Genomic DNA, 20,553 nt, shown 5'->3' on the forward strand with positions numbered 1-20,553 from the left:
CAGTTTAACACAAACCACCCTGTTGGAGAGTGGATTTTGGTTTAACTGAAGTTTCTTTAATGGATGCTCTCCCTTTGTTGGAGAAAAAAAAATGCATGCAGACGTCCAAGACACCTTTGTGTTTGGTACTAAAAGGAAAGACAGCTGGTTCTTCTCTGCAGTCAGCTAGCGCAGTATACATGCTTCAGTATTGTCCTCCTACAATAAGCTGATCTGTGTGTGAACATTGAAAAGGACTGAAACTGGTCAAGACTTTCACAATAAGAGCACTGCAGAAATCTGTTTTTTTTTTTTTTTTTTTTAGAAAAAATGGTGTGTATGTACTAACTGCTGTCAAGTAATTTTCTTTATGACTATATTACATTTAATGATCATTGTTATAATATAAAACTGTGGAGGGAAAAATTTGATTTTGTTCAAAGACATTAATTTTTATTTTGTTCTCTTTACAGCAATAATAGCAGCAACAACATCAAAACACTTTCAAATGGAAGGCAAGACAAAGTAAAATCAGATGATTTTTTTTTAAACAAACTACTGCCATCTTAGGGGAGAATAGGAGCACTGCAGCAAGAAAAAGCTGTGACTCTTTAGCATACATGTACAGTGGATACTGAAAACCTTTGTGCTAGTTTGTGGAGTATGTCAGCTGAAAAAAAAAGGGTAAATTAAGGAGACAACTAATACACAAGGAGGCTCCATTCAACTTTCATATCATAGTTACATCTATAACAGGTTTTCCTTTGACTTTATTTCAAAAGAAAATAATCTCTGTAAAGATGAATGCTTTCCTTTACCAAACATGCAGTAACACATTAATTCATCACAAGCATAGGAAAAGAAACACGTACTATGCTTGTGATGAATTACTTTGTATTTATTCTATTAAAATACAGCCAAATTATTTTTATCTCAAATGAAGGAAAAAGAAGCTTCACAATGTACAGGTCTATAAGAATTAGTTTTTCGTTTCTGTAGAAAGGATTGAACCAAACACTGAGCATGTAATTATTTTGCTGGTAATCAGAAGATCATAGTGAACAGATTATGTAAGGGGCACAATGCCCCTTTCAATAGTTTTTAAGCAGAAAACAGAGTCCAACAGAGCTGATACTGTAATACTTATAAACAGGAAATGACAAAAAGTTTGTAGTGAGAAATGGTTTTTCCCATACAGCAGTTTTTGATTTTTCTTGAACCTTCTGTTGATTTTTCACATCTTTTAAAAATTTGTACTGCTAAAATTTATTTAAAACAGTAACTTCCCCATTGTGGGATCAATAAAGTATCATCATCATCATCATATATTATGGTAATTATATAGGATCAGAGGATTTTTAAATTGTTTCCTGTCAACTCTCCTCAAGATTGCTTGACTGGCAGAGTGTGTTATTAAAATGTGCCACAGCTGCCTTATTAAACATAAAAAGCTGGTTTATATACCCTATCCTGTAAAACACTTCAAATGCAATAGTGCTGTTAAGTTGCTTTGTTAAATAAAATGATTCCTTTCTAAAATACCTGGGTGAAAATGTACTTATGAGCAGTGTTTCACACTTTATCTACAGTAGTGCCACAAAACCAGAAAAAGGTGCCATAGTGGTAAGAGGGGGGAAAAAAGAAAAAAAAAAATCTTTATTTTGAACAACACTCAGCCATTACAAGTTACAAGAACAACCACAGGATACATGAGTTTGCATTTTTCATTATTCTATTAAAAAATGCAAATTAAATGCATTTCCTATACGCAAGTGATTAAAAATTAAAAATCTATCCAGAAAGGCCATTATTTAAATGGAGAAAATAAAAAGACTTATCTGGCATTACGTTCTTGTCACATGCAATTTGAGTCTTTAGGCTATGAACTAATTTTGCTGCAAAATCCACACTCTGACTTTTAATCAAGGTTGAAAGATGATTCACTTTCAATGATTGAGTCACTGATTAAGATAGCAGCAACCAAAAAACAGTCATGTGTGACTACACTGTAGTGTCTCGAGTTTATTCACTCGGATGTTAAGTTGCTCCAAGCTGCATCACCAACATCCATGAATAACTGAACTAAACAGACACCTAAAAATGCTCAGTAAACAATAACATGAGGCTGATATCTGAATGTACAAACAAGGACATGGGAGTGAAGCTAAACTCTAAACACCAATGTTCACAGAGAAACTCTGAATTATCAGTGTTCTCTGTTTCAAAAAGTGTAAAATGGTGCAGCTGAAGAGAGCACACTCAGACTAGTGTGAAAATTAAATATATAATACTGAACACTAAAAGATGTGCCTTAGCCTTGTCCATACAAAAAGTCACTGATTAGGTTTCCCCACCAACAACGGATAAAACAGTTTCTAAATGAAAAATAATTATTTTCTGTCAAGCTTACACAGATTAACCCCTTAACTGTTCCTGTCCTATGGCCTTTTGGGTAAGGTCCAGGCCACCAACCAAAAAAAAAAAAAAATTAATAATGCAAGGAAGTAGGTACAAGTAGAACATAGCACTGCTTTAAAGTGCTTATGTTGACACAGAATTACAAAAAGGCCTGTAAAAGAAGGCTAAAACTTCACTGTAAAAAACCCCCCAAAACAAATCAGTCTGAGAGGTCGTTGTCTTTTGAGGACTGTCGAGGAGAAAGAGTAAACTGCTGCACAAAGCTTTTCTGCAGGAGGCCACAGGTCTTAAAGTCCTCCTCTGAGAAGGGGAGATTCTTTAAAAGGCTGTTTTCGAGCTTCTCTATATACTCATGTGACAGCTCAGTCAATGAGCTGGATGAAGCACGGGAACTATTATAAGAGCTGTTCTGAAATAATGTCATGCTATCATTCTGACTCATGGTATCCTCATCTGGCAATGTGCAGTTGTTCTGAATATTCACACACTCACTGTGCTGGTTACTGATTATTTTGGCAATGGTTTCTAAAGATGTTGGCGCAGTCACAATGGGCTCCAAGCAGGACTTGGTGTTTGTCAGTATGTCCTCTGGAGCAAAGTTGCCCTGGATGCGTTCACTCTGTGGCATCGACTCTGCCATCGCCATTTCTTCAGACACTGTCTGGATTATATTGAGATTCCACATATCTCCAGCCCCTCTTCTATTTTTGTTGGTGGTGAGTTCTTTGCTCAGGTCCATGAGGATACAGTCAGAGTCCTTTTCACTACTTTCTGTGTCCATCTCTTCCTCAGATCCATCCTGCTCCAGGCACTCTGCCTCCCAGGCTTCTTCACATGACTTCCTGGATCCCATTACAGGAGACTCAAATACAACTCCTTTGGGAACAAGAGGCTGGAAGTGCCTGCGGTGAAGGCTGGTGTATGCTGTTGAGCTGAGCTGCCTCTTGGGCTCTCTCAACATGTAGTGCTGGACCGACTCTGGTACCAGGATTTCATGGCGCTTCTTCCGAGGCAGTAAGGCAGAGAGACTTCCAGGTACACAGTTTCCTACAATGGGTATAAGGCAGGTAGGTTTAAGCGCAGAGACAAAATCCTCCAGCTCTTGGTAGGAGGAGTGATCTGAATAGGGTACTACATGGACGTTAGGGTGGAAAGAGATCAGGGGCCTGCTGGTGGGCAAGATGGCCAATGTTGGTTGTTCTTTGTTCCACAGGTGCAAAGCAGAGGCACAAATCTCTGACTGGTCCACGACTCGGATACGACCAGCCCCCGGTTCAGTGGTGAAGACATCAGGCAGCTCCAGAGCTTTAAGGGTCTCCATTCTGTGAATGCTCACCTCAATCCAGGTTTTAAACTCCATTGCCAGCTCCAACAGCAGGGACTCTTTACCCAGTGCATAAAGACCTGCAACACAGAATAAAGGTCTGTGCATCTGGTGTGAGCACACAAAGAATACATTAGAACTGCAATATCTGACTTTTTTTAGCTACTGAGAATCAGCAGGTACAAGCTGTGAACACAGGACTGACAAATCATCACCTTCTAAGCTGAGGGTGTAAATTAATAGCTTTGAAACTGAGTCGTTGTGTTTGTCAGAACTCTTAAGAAGAGCTCTGTGCTCAAAATGTCACAGAAAAAAAAAAAAAAAATCCTTCTACTCAATCCCTGTTGCTGTTTTTGTTGATTTCAAATGTGCTTTTGTCAAACGCCCCCTCTGGTTCATCGTGAGCAGCTATCGGAGTGAGTCCAAAGGGTGAAGTGCAATTCCTGTGCATCTAACATCAGCTGATGTCCCCTGAAGGCGGTGGTGAGGTTATAGTTCCTATTAATCTTTATTAGCACATACAGTCAATATAAAACAAAATAACAATCACATGTAGACTCACCATAACTGACAGTCACAACTATCTGTTTACCCATAAAATATGTGTTTCAAAATATCTAAATAAACTCACCGATGACAACATTGTGGTTGGGGTGGCTGCGAATGATCTCCTTGATCTGCTGAGTGGCTCGCTGTCTTGACGGTAGGGTGCGGTTGGGGTCACAGTTGGTATTGTCCAGGTACAGCACATCTATAGTGGTGTTAGTCCTTAAGCATGGCTCACGCAGCATTGAAGGAGTGTATCTAAAGTCCCCTGAAATTAATCAGTGCTGAATATTAATTTTTGTGATACTGAAAACTTGTACAATGAAATCAAAGAGGACACAGCTTAAGAAATGTTATTTTTCTATGTCTGAGAAGCTGCAGGGAAACAAACCAGTGTACAGAACGGAGCCAAAGTAGGCTTCAAACAGAAACATGACGGCCCCTGGACAGTGGTTAGCATCTATCAGTGTGACCGTGAGCCTCTCCTTGCCGATATCATCCAGTGGGAGCAGGTGTGGCTCACCCACCTCTAGAGGATGGATCCACTGTTCTTTCACCTGAGCAGAAAGAGAACGAGTCAGAGGAAAACCAAAAAAACATTATAGAATGATTTTAGTGCAGCAGTAGATGTACTACTCCAGCTCACTGCAGTGATGATAAATTTGCTCTGAAACACATTTAAGGTTGATAAAACAGAAATGTGTAATTATACAGAGGTTCATTTATACTGTTTACTGAAGACAAATTCAGACTGTTAATACATGAGTGCAACAAATGCAGACACTTGCATACAAGTAAAACCAATGAATGTTTGAGGAGTATGAAAACTATAAGCTCACTTGCCACTTTGTTAGTCCTGGGTTGGACCCCCTTTTGCCCTTTTCTCTGTATTATTGAAGGGTCTTTACCTTATAAACCACCTTGAGGTGACTTGTGATTTGGTGCTGTATAAATAAAACTGAATTAAATTGAACTGCTTTAATCTTTAATGGCTTAGATTTAACAAGGTACTGGAAACATCCCTCAGAGATTTTAATTTTAATCTTAATGTGATATCTGGCTATGCTTCTGGGTTATAATGGAGCTCTATAATTTAGAGCTCTGCTGAAAACAGCTGCCTGCTGTGAGAGAAAAAGCAATGAGTGCAGTGACAGTGAACCAAAAATGTTAACGGCCTTGACTGCTGAAAATGAGATGAAACTCACAAAGCTCCAAAAAGGCAAGAGGAGCAGCAGATTCTGGCTATAATTCTCTGTAGATTCGTTTCACATTTGGCCCTTTCAAAGTGTTTTATATTATACAAAATTATCTGCTTTAACTTCCAGTCCCAAATTAACATATTCCATGTAAACTGTGCTTGCAATTGCAACAGACTCCAATTCACTTATTTTCAAAATACACTCACCAGCCACTTTATTAGTTACTCATTCAACAGGATGTTTGGTGGCATGTTTAGCATCATGTAATTGGTGAAGATTTTTCAGTTACGCATTCATGATGCAAATTTCAGGTTCCACCACATCTCAAAGGTGCTTTATTGGATTGAGATCTGGTGATTGTGGAGGCCACTTGGGTATAGTGAACTCATTGTCATGTTTTGGGCCTTGTGACATGGTGCATTATCCTGTTGCAAGCAGCCACCATTAGATGGGTATACTGTGGCCATAAAGGATGGACATGGTCAGCAGCAATACTCAGGTAGACTGTAGCATTTAAATGATGCTCAGTTGGTACTGAGGGGCCAAAAGTATAAGAAGAAAATATGCCTCACCATTACACGACTACGAGCAGCCTGAACTATTGATACAAGGCAGGACAGATCCATGCTTTTATGTGGTTTAAATTCTGACCAAAAAGCTGATAGGAGTAGTACCTGGTGTGGTCTTCTGCTGCTGTAGCTTGCCTACTTTAAGATTTGATGTGTTGCATGCTCAGATGTTCTTCTACATACACTGGTAGTAACAAGTGGTTATGTGAGTTACTATTGCTTTCCTATGAGCTTGCAACAGTCTGAGCATTCTCCTCTGACATCAAACAAGGCATTTTTGCCCCAAGACCCGCCGCTCCCTGAATATTTTATCTTAGTGTGCAATATGGTCTTTAACTCTTAACCCAAGTGCAAACTTAAGTTAAGACGTTAGAGCAGGTTGTCCACTGCAGGGTCAAGGATTTTAACCTTCATGTGCCAAAGTTTCTTGGTGCAGAGCATTTACCTTCTTTACCAGCTGCTCCTGTTCTTGTGTTGGGCTACTGCTGAGCCTAACACAGTGTTTTTGGGAACCTTTTTTGTTGCCTTTCTTTATGTTCCATGTATTTAATGATCAACGACTACAAAATTGATTCATGAAGATGGACAATAATTAATTCCACCTGTTCTCCAACTACTCTACTGTGTCCCAGTGTCTGTCTGATAGGGCCCAGGTGTAGCTAATAGCTCTAATGAGCCTACACATCAACATAAACTCCCCTCGAGTTACCATCCTGGGCGTGGCTGACAATTCCCTTTCAAAATATGATCTTTTCACCACTGCAAATTTAGAGCCACTGCACCAGTGTCTACACTCAAAAACATGCATTTGTTTCCAGTGACTACCACCTCCCTTACCTGCAGCCTGACTTTCAGCAAAGTGGCGGTGATAGGTGAGCAGTAAATAGGCCGGTTGCTCCATGTGGAGGTCAACCCTGTCGTGTGGTCGCTGTGCATGTGGGACAGAAAAAACAGCCGGGTAGCTGGACACTTCCGTACATGCCAAAAGTCCACGGCTAGCGGGGTGTGGGGAATGACTTTCCCGTTTGCTGGCATTGTTAATGGCACCGCCTGAGGTCATCCAGGTATGGTCAGTCGACAGCTGTCTTGGCTTTGGCCAGCTGTTTAGGGGCTCCGCACTCGACTGAAGTAACAGCTGGAAATCTGATGCACAGTTAAGGCTGTCACAGTGAAAACGGCGCATATAAAAAATCTGAGCAGGAATCCAGCGATGGCATTAAAAACACTCCACTTGTGTCTGGCCAGCAAAATCGTTAAATACAAATTTAACACTCGTTATTAATGGTTACATACTAAGTTACATACATACTTTTTTTTTTTTTTTTTCTTGATGAAGCTCTGATTTTTGCTTTTAGAAAAGCTTCGGTCAAAACTTCGGCATCTTCAAAAGCTGGGCGGTCGTTACATTTTCACAGTTACGTTGCTAACAGAAGCTTCCATGAACCGCCATTTCTGTTTTCAATTTAACGCTCAACACCCCCTTTCTCCCTCTTCTTCTTTGGTTTTGTGTTGTGGCGGCTATGCTGCTCTTTTTTTGCACAATACTGCACCCTGTTGGATCCCAGCAATCACCGTTAGCTATATATATATAAAGGTTCAGTTGGCTTCAGGATAAAAAACTGAAATGACTAAAACATAATAAAAATATGCTATACTTAATTATGGTTAGTTACCTTAAAAGTTAGAAAGTAGAAATGTAAATTATAACACACAATCATAAATAACATAAGCATGAAAATTAATTCCATATTATTTAATACATTGCATAATTGTATTTTAACTCACCAATCAAAAACAAACTGCTAATGAAGACACAAGACAGAAAAATGGACACAATAGTAAACTTAAACATTTTGTACAGTTTTACTTCTATAGCGCCAAATCTCAAGGCGCTTTACACTGTAAGGTAAAGACTAAACACAATACAAAGTCTGAGAGAAAACTTCAGCAAACTTCAGTAAAACTTCAAATGATCCCCTATAAGCAGCACTTGGTGACAGTGGGAAGGAAGAACTCCCTTTTAGCAGGAAGACACCTCCATCATCAGCACCAAGCTCAGGGAGGGCCAGCCATCTGTGTGACTTGTTGCGGGTTGAGAGGAAACAGAAGAGCAAATAAAAGGAGAACATGGTGAGACAGGACAAAACACAAGGTGTGGGAGGGTGAAGACACAATTCACAAATGTGAGAAAGCAGAAACCTAGAAATAAATTTAGAAATAATTTCAATAGTTGTTTTTAAATATAGGAACAAGTTTCAGAGTTCCAGAGTTGGAGAGCTAGTGTAGCAAAAGCTCTGTCTCTAGTTTTAAGCCTTGTATGATGTAAGGCCAGTAGGCCATGATCACATGACCTCAGAGACCTGGTGGGAATGTACGGATGCAAGAGTTCACCGATATAGGTTGGTGCTTGACCATGAAGAGTTCTATAAGTCAGGACCAGGATCTTAAACTGGTCTCTGAAATTAATGGGGAGCCAGTGCAGCTGGATCAGTAACGGTGTGGTGTGAGAAAACTTGGAAGACTTTGTTAGAAGCCTCGCAGCAGCATTCTGAACAACCTTGAGATGCTCCAGGGAGTTTTTGCCAAGACAAGTGAATAAAGCGTTAAAATAATCCAGACGTGAGGAAATTAATGCATGGATAACAATCTCAAGTTCAGAACGTGACACAATGGGACTTAACTTAGCAAGGTTCCTTAAATGATAGAAACAGGAGTGAGCCAGAGATTTGACATGGGTATCCAAAGAGAATGCAGAATCAAAGGTTACCCCAAGGTTCCTGATGGAAGATTTAGCAAATTTACCAAGGGGACCAAGAGCTTCCATTATCCTGGGTACAAATCTATCAGAGGCACAAACGAGGACTTCAGTTTTTTTCATCAAGTTGGACAAAGTTATCAGCCATCCACCTTTTGATGGATTCTAAGCATATAATCAGCAACTGTAGAAGAAGCCAAATGGTGAACTCATGAATGCACAGTGGCACAATATACATTTCAAACTGTAACTCCATAAAAAATATATTTAATAGAGGTTGCCAGAAATACATTAAATGAATGAACTGTCTTCAACCTTCCACAAGATGGCACCAGTAGAGCACAAACAGCCACTTGTGACAAATTTGCAGGACATTTATTTGTTGGTTTCCTTTATTTTATGAGATTATAAATTGATAGAGAAGTGTAATTAAAGAATAAAAAACAAAAATATATTTCATAAATATATATATACAAGGTTTTAAAAAAAATATTCTAGCATGTTCCAGAAAAAAAGGAAAATTTATTGCAGTCCTTACAATAGTGTTTCCCTTCTAAAACCTTTGACACTTACCTATGTGTCTAATATTCTATATGCAACACTCCTAAATATCATCTGCATTATTTGTCATACATATATATTGAGAAGGGGGTACTACTAAATGGGGTCATTGCTATGGTGATGATAGGAATCCACTGTAGTGCCCCACTCCCCGCACCTCTCCACCCTTTCCTTTGCACGCTCCTCACTTTTCAGGATAATACCTGGGATTGTAGCGCATTCCTCTCTTATCACACCGCATGAGTCCTCTTCCCCTACAGGAGCGCATTAATCACATGCTGCTTTACAGTTAATTATATCTCCCCCTCAGCTCATACAGCAGCGTACATGCAACAACTCTGCAAGGATTCAGTGGATCCCCTGTTACTATTCACTTCACATCTTATGCGTTGTGATAAGTTCGACAGCTGGGACATTGTAACTAATTAAAAATTTGCCCCTGATGCACAATACTTGTGTTTATTTTTGGAGTAATATTGCTTCACTTTCACACCTCCAGCTTTAGTGTTAAAGCAGAAAATATTGATCATAGGTCAAATATTCCTCGTGGATATTCCAAGTATATCCATGGAACTATGCATGAATAAATAGTAACCCACTTCCATTATTATTGGGTATATCTTTTCTCAGTCAGCTACACTGTCATATATTTACAAATCTTAAATAATGCTTGAACCGTGCATGCACAAGACCACTACATCTTCTTCTGATTCTCTGCTATAATAAGTATATCAGTGTAGGGACGAGATTACAATCAGCACCTGTTTACATGTATCAAGCCAAAGGTTGCTGAGGTCAGAAGCAGGGGCTGCCTTTTCTGTCATGTTGTTCTGCAAGAAAAAAACAAAAGTGCTGTCAAACAGTAGCAGTGATGCTTCAAAGGCAGATGGCTGCACAGTCTGCGATCTGCCACTGCTGATTTTAAAAGGAATGCTTTAAATCCGCCAGATCACTTGTACTGATCTCAGTGTGCAAATGTGCCTGGATTCTTTATCAAATGCTATTGAGCAAATTTTTAGTTTAACTAAACACAGGTGGAAGATGTAAAGTGATGGGATGTTTTTGGTGGTGGCATTAAATGAGATTAAATGAGATTTGGTGATGCCAGAATTTTCCCTTAAGACTCTTTCTCTTAATTCTGTAATTTCTCAAGGTTAAACCACCCCACTTGAATTAAGACCAGTGTGATCTATTTTTATTGCCTCCATTCATCTGAGTCAACAAATTTGTACAGTCAGACTCAAAGGCGATGGCGGCTTATGCTTGTATCCCCTCAGGGATGATGCAGCGGTGCCACACACACACACACACACACACACACACACACACACACACACACACACACACACACACACACACACACACACACACACACACAGTTCTCTTTCCTGCAGAGATATTTACAGACATGTGTGATGAGCTGAAAATGTCCCTTAGGGGCAATGAACAAGCTGCAGGCTAGAAGAAGCTGGTGAGGACACATATACTCATTTTGGCAGGCTCTCTCACTTATTCCATCTGTCTTTCTGCATTTATCTCTCACTTTCTTGCCTACCCTGCTCTCTGCAGACTTTGTTTCATTTTCTCTGTTTCAACCTCTTTCATTCTATCGTCCTCAGTGGGGTTTCAAGGGTCAGACCTTTTGTGCTCTCACTGTTTGACATAATAACAGTCATATGATACCACAGCGCAGTAGCATGATTGCTGTCTAGCCCTCATTACCGCTGGTGTTGCGCACCGCCCTCTCATTCACTCTGCTGTAACACCTTGTGTCAGAGGTGGAGAAACTGTTTTTCATGGTCAGGCTTACAGCCAAAACAGACCAAAATGCTTTTTTTACTGCCCTCATGTGATTTCACAATTTCAGTTTATTGGACTTTCATGTGTGAGCTGAGTGGTGCAGCATGCAGTCACGGTGGTAGAAATCTACCACGGAGGAGCTAAGGGTGCAGTTTTAAGGCTGCATAATGCACAGCCATGATTTGTAGCTGACTGCCATTGCAACGCTGCATACTGAAAGAAAAATGACTCCAATTTGAGAGCTCCAAGTGTTTTGAAATTTCTCTTCATCTGATGCAGGGGTCGGAAAAATCTTCAGCACCGAGGATTAAAATAGGCAAGATGCAAGCTGTAGCGCTGAAAGCCCTCATTAATCCTCTATCAGCAGAAGCTGGGCCATGGACAATAGAGTCTTTAATCAAAACAAAAATTTTTTCATGAAAGGGAACAAAACGATACCAGTCTTAAAGAAAGAATAAGAATATGAGTTGTTTGAAAACTGCACAAGAAACATGCTGTAACTCCAATGCGCTTTTAAATAGATTTTATTGTGCACAGCTCCCACATGCATCAGACTAAATACTTGAGAGTGGTTGAAGATGGGGGTGTTTAACGATGACTCAAACGTTGTTTACTACACTGACTCTGCAGTTCCTTTCTTGTGCTGTACTGAGTTTGTGTAATGTTGCGTGTAATAGGCTATTTCTCTTTAGTATCAGCACTAAAAGAGTATCAGCACATCAACTGTTAACGCAATGAGTAATAAGGAAAATATTTCATGTAAAAAAGAGAACCAAAAGATTTGGTGCAGTTTTTACTGAAGCAGACGGGTTTGTTTGATAGAGAGCTCCTCTTGTTGTCCCCACAGGAAGACTAGCACTGACAGCTAGCTGACAGCTCCTCAAAAATATACTGTCAACAACAGGCATAATTTTCCTTCCACAGCAGACGAGAGAAGCGATCACTCAGAAATCAGATTTATATACATTGCATGTAACATATTCTGCATGACTGGTTTGCTGCTGAGATGACAGATTTTCAATTGCTTTCATGTCAGTGCTGTTGACTCTCTGCTATTATGCTTTTCATGGAGATGTTGCTATTTAGGGTAAATTGTCATGCGGATATAAAAAAGAAACAGAAATTTTTTTTCTTTGGGGGGGGGGGATTCTTTTCTTTCTACATTAGCAAAATAATATTATAGGTATTTTACTGAAATTGCTTTGCATCAAATGATGGTTATAAAGAAAACTTGCAGTAAAAGCCTCAAAAGGGAAAAAACAAGCCTAAACACGAAAAACTGTTTTTCAAGTTGTCTGCAGGTTCAGTGAAAGGTGAGTTCTGAGACCGTCATTATGAATGTTTTCAGTTTAATGGATGTGACTGTAACTTTGCTTTTACTGTTCACAGATATCTGAGCTCTAAAGAAGAGCTTCTTTGTGCCAGTGGTGCCTTGTACCAAATGAAATACTTGATAAATAATTGATCAAAAAGGCCCCGAAGAAACTGTAATTACGGGGCTGCCATATATTTTAGTGAATCAATGTGCAAGACAAATGGTGCGTTTTCTTATGATTTAGCAAAGTGCTTCCCATGTGTATAATGCATGTATGGAACAGTATAGCAAAGAGCTGCATTTACTGCAGAAACATTGCTTCATTATTTTCCAACTCTGAGCCTGCAAAAAGACGTACCCAGGGCACTTTTCCTTCACATGTTTGCAGTAATTCTGTCCAGTGGGAATAGACAGAAGTCCTCTGTTGTGATTGTTGTGATTGTTCTGTTTGTGCCTGTGGAGGTGGCGTGTTTTGTTGGTTAGTTGCTTAGAGAAGCTTCAGTGGAATTGGCACTGAGCAGCTGCAGAAAAATGGGGTTAACCTTGTTTATACCTATTACAGTCAGGCTGGTAAAGCATGCAAACGTCAGAATGATACTTTACCCCGCTGGTAATGAGACACCAGAGCGCGCGCACACATGCACACAAGCACACAAGCATACAAGCACACAAGCACACCCCCCCCACACACCCCTACACACCCCTACACTCAAAATTGCAATGGGCCTGAAGCTCAGTCAAGTGTGTTGAGTTGATGTGAGTATCCCTGTGACAGGAACTTAGTATACAGTTTACTGAGAGAGGAAAAACACCAGGTTGGTAAAAATCCCAGAGCCAGTGTGTCAGTCCATAAGGCTGTGAGTGACTACTCCTCATTACCTGTCACATTATATCCACTAATTGATAAAGTAGATACTAGTAGATCCTCTCATGCACTTGCAACTACAGATTGATTTGCAGTAAATTAAATAGCAGCGGTACGCTCATGGGACTGCAAGACAATCAATACACTGCAATATAGTCTGCAATATCAATTTTCTGAATAAAAGCAAGTACATGATCATTTTCATTGCTTATATAATCAATAAAAGAGCATTTTATTGAAACAATCATCAGTAAATTCATGTGATGTTACATTTTTCACAAGGCCTATCAGGCTCTGGAGATTCAGAGCCTGCCACAAAAGTGATGAGCATGACCTTTGTCTGCAAGGCCTGCAATCACTTAAATGCAGAGTCAGTGAATTTCAAATATGAGATCAGAACCACTTATTTTGATAGCAGTTTAAGTCTTTTGTCCCGCTGCGGATTAGACAGCTGAGGGAGTTTGCACTGAAAGACAGAGAATGAGAGCAAGCAAGCAAGGCAGTTATGGATTGCATAGAGTTTCGTGTGCTGTGTCTCAGTGGAGCGTTAGATTTGAAAATCTAAATTAAATTGAAAATTCAAGCTATAAATGTTTTATCAGTTGTCACCACGTTAATGCTGCAGTTTATTTTGGCTTAGCAGATAAATGGATGTTTTTTCGATGAATGAGGACAAACTAAAACGACGGCAGACTTTTTCAGAAAAACAAAATGACAGGATGATTGCTTTAGTTTTCCTTAGCTGGCTTTCTGGTTAACCCACTTCTGCTATGCTCTTGTTGACATTTATAAAATTGTGGATTTACAAACTGCAATAGGAAATGGTTGGAATTACTTGTACGGCGCCAGTTGAGCTGACATAAAAGAAACTTTTATGGCATATATCCCTGTTCCTTTGTCCCAGGATATTTCTGCTCCTGCTCTTTTTTCCCCTGTGGATGCCTTTGTTGTGTTTTCAACTGCAACCTTTTGTTTCTGTTTTCGAGCTTCAATTTTCTTTCAATTTTTTTAAATGGCAAATAACTTGATGTTCTGACATCCCACCACATAGCACAGTATATTTCAATTTCATCATGATAGTGTTGTTTCAAATACACAGAAACAGGTCGACACAAAGTGTGTGGAGAAACACTCAACACAAACCTTTGTTTTGTTTTGTTGTGCAAGCCATGGGATTATAGTCAAATCTTGCTTGTGGATCAAATTAATCAGTCTATTTGATTATTTGATTGTGCACAGTTTTATAAATTCAATGAAAAAACTCACATGTACCTTCATGCAGATGAACAGTTTTAGTTGTGAATCTGTGCAGTTCTTTCTGAGGTTAACCATGCAGCCAAACTGAAAAGCCAAACAACTGTGTCTCTGGGAGGTGACCAAGTCCAGAAGAGTCCCTGAGATATGAGGGGACCCTGCCAGAAGGATCAGTCCTTTATGACAGAGCAGCAACATGAAGCCATTTTGGGCAAAGCTCCAGGTACTATGTTTGGCAAAAAAACAGGCGACCCTCATCATCTGAATAATACCATCCCTACAGTGAAGCATGGTGGTGACAGCATCATGTTATCAAAGTTCTTTCATTGGCAGAGACAGAAAAACAAGTAAAAACTGAGGGATAGATAAATGCAAACAAATGCAGAAATGTCTTCAAGAAAACCTGCGCACAGCTGGCACAACAGTTAACCGGACATACGTCCAAAGCAAGACAGACTACAGGACAAGTTCTTGATTGACCCAGAAATGGGTGTGGGCTCTTATGAGTTAATAACAATTTGGCAATCCAGCCATGCAAGTCTTACAAAAAAGCTTTGACACTGTAATCGCTGCTAAATGGACTTCTCTGAAGTGTTTTAAGGGTCAGAATACTTTTCTAAATTAAAGACATTGTATTTTATTTTTAATTTTCTAGCATTTCTACTTGTATGTTTTTCACTTTGTCATAAGGATTGTCAGGATAAAAATAAATAAATGTACAATATTATAAAGTGCACAAAAAGTGAAGGGGTCTGAGAACATGAAACTGCTTTGGGAATCATGTTTTATTATGGAATTTAACATGAAGTGTGTACACTTTACAAAAGAGCCACATGTGAACACATTAAAAAAAAAAAAAGCCCAGGCAAACATCCTGGAGTGCTTCCACCAAAGAGAAGTGAGCAAATGAAAAATGCTCTTTCATCTTCTCTTTCCCTCTCTGCCCATGCACCAGCCAGATGCCAATATATGCTTATGGATGGCCTACTCAGCATCATTTACAGTCACTGCAAACTAAGGTGAATCACTCTAAGTGCTATGACTGTAGAGCACTAAGCAAGCTGATACAACAGTTTCAAAGGTCATACAGGGAAGTCTTGGTGTGACCCAGGCAGGGTCAGGGCAGAGCAAATAAATTAGATTAGACTGTATATTCCCATATACCCACTTAATCATCTATCCTGTTAACCTGAACCAAAAAATCAGATGAAGAGAAAATCAGATCAATTTATTTTGTATACTGGTATAAAACCCACTGTATGGAGTGGAAATTTTGTGTTCAGTCTTCCTTGACTCTGCAGAGATGTGATGATTCAACTCTATGGGTATTTTAAAGCTCTTCTTATTGGTGCTGTTTTGCTGGACCACACTGCATTGAAAGGTGTTTCCAATTTTAATAAACATTTACTGGCACTGACCAATGCCACATACCACAGCATTTAATCCTTTGCTGGTCTGCAACGCCCGTCTACTGTTCTGTCCTCCTCATCCATCCATATATAAACAGGGCTGGATGAAGCAATAAAAATGGCTTTAAATGTAATGCAGTTCAGCACAACACCACAGAGCCAAACAACTGCAGAGCTGCATTTACTACTTTCAGGCAGCACAACTTGATTATGAGCCGTAAAAAATATTACAGGTCTGTTGCATTGGATTGCAGTAGACTGAATCAAATGAGCGGGTGAGACAGTCTGCCATTCAGATGAACTAAAACTACCAATATGACTCAAACATGAAATAAATATCTGTACCCAATATCAATAAGACAACAGCAGACATTTCCTCTGAAGTCTGAATGCCCAGGGCTGCAAATCTCTGCAGCAGAGTGATTTACAATAATGAGGCTTAACAGCAAGTCTTCATTTGTCTTCATTGTCTTCAAAATTTGTCTGGTTTAACAGACTTCAAAGGCTGAAGTAATGTTAAAAAAAAAAAAAAATCCACCGAGACATTGCAGCAGTGAGTGGTTTGACAGCATGACAGCGGAGTGGATGGGTTAAATAAGAAGCTGAAATCAAACACACTCACATTGTATCTTCAGAGCATTTAATCATTAAAATAAAAAGCCAGTGTTTTGCAAGACTATGTCAGAGTTTAGAACTGACAAAAGGCAGAATATGCAAGGGTTACCAACATAGTCAATCTAGAATTACATAAAAGATAGGAACTGTGAAAACAGCATGATTATGTAGATGAAACAAACATAGATATAACATCTTCTCACATAAGCAGACTACTGACAAAGTAGAAAAGAAGGAGGAACTGCAAAAATGGATGAGGACCATAGAGTTATAAAATCATAATAACTCACCAATACAAATGGCAAAAAGACAACCTATTATAAAGATTAACTAAACTGACAAGTTAATTAATTCATGAATTTTAAATGTCCTTTTCATCAACACATCACATACATATATTTGATCACCTTTGTAGCTGAAATGACGCGTTTACTGTGGTCTCAAATCCAACATCTCTGAGGGGCTTCTTCTAAGAGGTGCTTTGTTGGGAATAGTTGCCTGCTGTGGCGAAAATCTCTTTTTCACCTACTCAGTAATAGTGCAAGTTACTAATTTAGATCACCTTTGATGTATTCCACTGCAAAAAGAAAAAAGGAAAAAAAATGCTGGCAGTGGTGCCAAAAAGCTGGAATTGATAGGGCAGCACAAAACTGCTGAGACCAAAGCCGGACGCTGGACATCAATGGCTACCAGAGAGGCTACCACACATGATTTGAAGATTAAATCCCAGATTCCCACAAAACTCTTGATACAGAATGCTACAAAAAGGTTTATAAAAAATGTTGGAGTCTCTGCAGGCACCAAAAGGTGGAAAAGAGATATGTGCAAACAATAAGAGTGAATAGCAAAGTTGTTGCATTCTTGTAGACCTAAAAAAAACCTTCATAGGGGAATAAAAATTCTTTGTGGGTTTTTCATTACAAATGACCAATTTATGTACAAGAAGTCACAGCTTTGATTATTACTACAAGTTCTGAATTCAGTCATCACAAGCAGCTGAGTGTACAGAGTGGTGGCCTAGGGGAGAGGCAGAAAGTTTATCACTGAGTGGATGCTGGGTTGAATCCTTGAACTGGCATCATTGTGGGACCTTGAGGAAGGCCCTTAACACCCCACCCCCCGGTTGCTCCCTGGATGCTTTCTAGCTGCCCCATCACAACACATGTTGTGATGAGTTAAATGCAGAGAGACTGAATTTCACTTTATTTGTACGCGACAAATAAAGCTGTTCTCTCTTTTTTTCCAACTCATCTGTGGTCGGATGTGGTTGTTATGAAATACTGCTCATGGCCTAAATAAAACTCAGCTCAAGCACTAGCATCCTGGCTGTGGGAGTATCTAATTAGTTGCATCTTGCAACAAAACAAAGTCAAATTTCCACACAGAGTTTGAAAAGGTTTGACTCTGCATCTATTTCTCTCCATTTGTTCTGTCAGCTGACTTTTTAGATAAACAAACTGTGTCAGTTTTATGGTCCCTTGAGTTTTATCTTACATACAGAGGGTGATATATTAATACCTTCAGAGGTTGCCATCAAGTTTAGGTCTTGGAAAGGGCTCAAAATATTAACAAAAGATGTTTGCTGTTCACTTGGGACTTCAGCAAAGAGCAGCTAGATTGCAGAAATAGCAGCCAGTGCACTCTGAGCTCCAAGTTAACAGAGCATTTGCTCTTGAGTTTTTAAAGCACCATTCCCCCAACACAGAAGTTATGACAAATTGATTTGCTGCTGTGATTTCACTGCTGTCAAATATGAACCATTTTCAGGAGTAATGACAGGAGAAGTGGGACATACAGCTCTATTATTTGCTGGACCATTGTGTGTGGTGTCAGTCTAAGAAACTGCTCATTTCGGAGTGAACGTTTTTTCTATTGTAGACATTGATGCAGTAAGACAAAGTGCAGCTATCATAAATATATTTTCAAAGCTGTGGAATAAACAGCCAATCTGGAGCTGCTGCCAGTGCATCTGTGTCGCTGTGTCTATTTCATTGTCAGCAGATAGCAGCGTTCTCATTACCATTTTATGAAGCCCAGTTGGCAGAGTGAGTTTGGCAGAGTGCTGCACGCCTAAGAACTCTGTTGGAGTGAATTAATTTAAAATGGGATTCAAACACTGGCTCTAGATATTTTTAGTATCTTCTCAGACCTAGGCTGTGGGGACCTGATGTCCAGAGCTCAGACAGTAAATGGCAAAATCTGTGCAGGGACCTGATAACAGCTCAGGATCAAGAAGTTGGAGTGTGGAGATTATTTGCCTCTTACTTTAATACACTTCTCCTGCCCATTAGATTGATTTTAGATGAACCAAAACTCCTAAATTTAAACTCAGTCCATCATTTAAAATCAATACAAGCGTAATTCTGAAAACAGTTTTAAAGGCAGCAGCAGAGTTTTTCTTCCCCATCAAAATTAAATTACCTGAATGATACTCTTGCCTTGCTGTTAACTTTAATTATCCTGTTGCTTGAAGTCTTTATTATTATCTCTTGTTTACCTGGATGAATTACACCACCGAGACAACTCATGCCAGTGATATTCTTTACAAATCAGCAGTAACTTTTAGTGCACTGAGAGATGTGCTTGTTCATCTGCTGGGAAAGATAAGTCAACTAAACAGAGAAGGAAAACCCAGAAAAAATATTACAGCTTGAAAACTGTGTAACTCAGCACTTTTAAAAAGCTGGTAACCTTATCTCTGTGTCAGTAAATGTTGGTGGATTGTTAGAAATTTCTCTGAGGCGCTTATCATGGGGACAGGTTGACAGCTGTGTGAAAACATGAGTAATAAGCTTTTCAGGATGAGATTATTCAGATAGAAGGAAACATTTTCAGATATGACCTGATAACCTTTTGTTAAGTGTGTGGATCTAGAGTATAAATCCCTCACATCTCCACCCTCTGAACCTGTTTCAGACAAACTGTTCCTCATTATATCTCTAATGGCTAACAGAATAGCACTAGGAAAGAGGGAGCGGCGAGCAGCTCCAAGACGATACAATACAAATCTCCTCAACTCCCATATCTGCCCTCACACCATTTGACTCATTATAGAGTGCTTGTGCAATTAATGCCACAAAAAAGAAAGCTCATAAGGGAGGACTGTAATCATATTTCATCTGCCTTCGCTTGAATGTTTTCCTTATAGGCTGCATTTTTTTCATTGTGAGTCAGAGCTAAAAAAAAAAGAAGTGATTACCTTTTCATTCCTATTTATTTCACTACCAATTTCTCGTCTTTCATCAGTAAGTTTTTCATTTGAATGTAATTTTACCTATTGATATATTCACGCAGAGTTGGAAGGTACACTCCAGTCCCTGCAACCTTGAATATCCTTTGTTTTTGATGTGTCAGATTCTCAGACTGAAGAGAGGCTGACCTGCCAACTATTGATTGCAAGAATGAGAGATGCAATCCAATATTCGATATCCGCCTACTGTCATACCAGGCTGCCATGTTGACTATTTTGAGACCAGCATGAGTGGGCTTTCATTATTTATGAGATCATGTGCATTCTTTTAATGCATGCTTTTTGTGTATACAGTTAGGACCATAATTTATTTGGCAAAGACACAGTTTTTGTATGTGTATACCAACAGAGTGGATTTTAAATCAAAACAATCAGTATGTGATTGAAATGCAGACTTTCAGCTTTAATTGAAGGGATTTACCAAAAATTTTGCATAAACTGTTTAGGAATTACAGACATTTTTATACATATTCCTCCATTTTCAGGGGCTAAAGAATGAACTGGACAAAATAATATAATATAACATTTTTGCCTTTATTCAATAGTGGAGCAGTCCAATAAAGTCCAACCACAGTCCTCTCCCTAATCAGATAAGAAGTGGCATGTTTAGCAATGTGCTCTCCTTAAATTGCTGACTGTCTTGATGGCGTCCAAAAAATCATATGGGAAACCTTCTGTGGAAAACCTAGACTGG

At 39.3% G+C, this 20,553-nt stretch overlaps 1 protein-coding gene across 1 annotated transcript; it reads right to left on the reverse strand.

The window, feature by feature from the left end:
- Positions 1–447: 447 nt before the first annotated feature.
- dclre1b (DNA cross-link repair 1B) lies at positions 448–7,501 on the reverse strand. The gene is made up of 4 exons (XM_030732692.1): positions 6,873–7,501; positions 4,659–4,824; positions 4,353–4,535; positions 448–3,801 (listed from the first exon to the last, which is right to left on the reverse strand). The coding sequence occupies exons 1-4, from the start codon at positions 7,068–7,070 to the stop codon at positions 2,597–2,599; spliced, it is 1,752 nt and encodes a 583-aa protein (XP_030588552.1). The 5' UTR covers positions 7,071–7,501; the 3' UTR covers positions 448–2,596.
- Positions 7,502–20,553: the final 13,052 nt, after the last annotated feature.

Source organism: Archocentrus centrarchus, chromosome 7 (assembly GCF_007364275.1).
Source record: "Archocentrus centrarchus isolate MPI-CPG fArcCen1 chromosome 7, fArcCen1, whole genome shotgun sequence".
Taxonomy (NCBI): domain Eukaryota; kingdom Metazoa; phylum Chordata; class Actinopteri; order Cichliformes; family Cichlidae; genus Archocentrus; species Archocentrus centrarchus.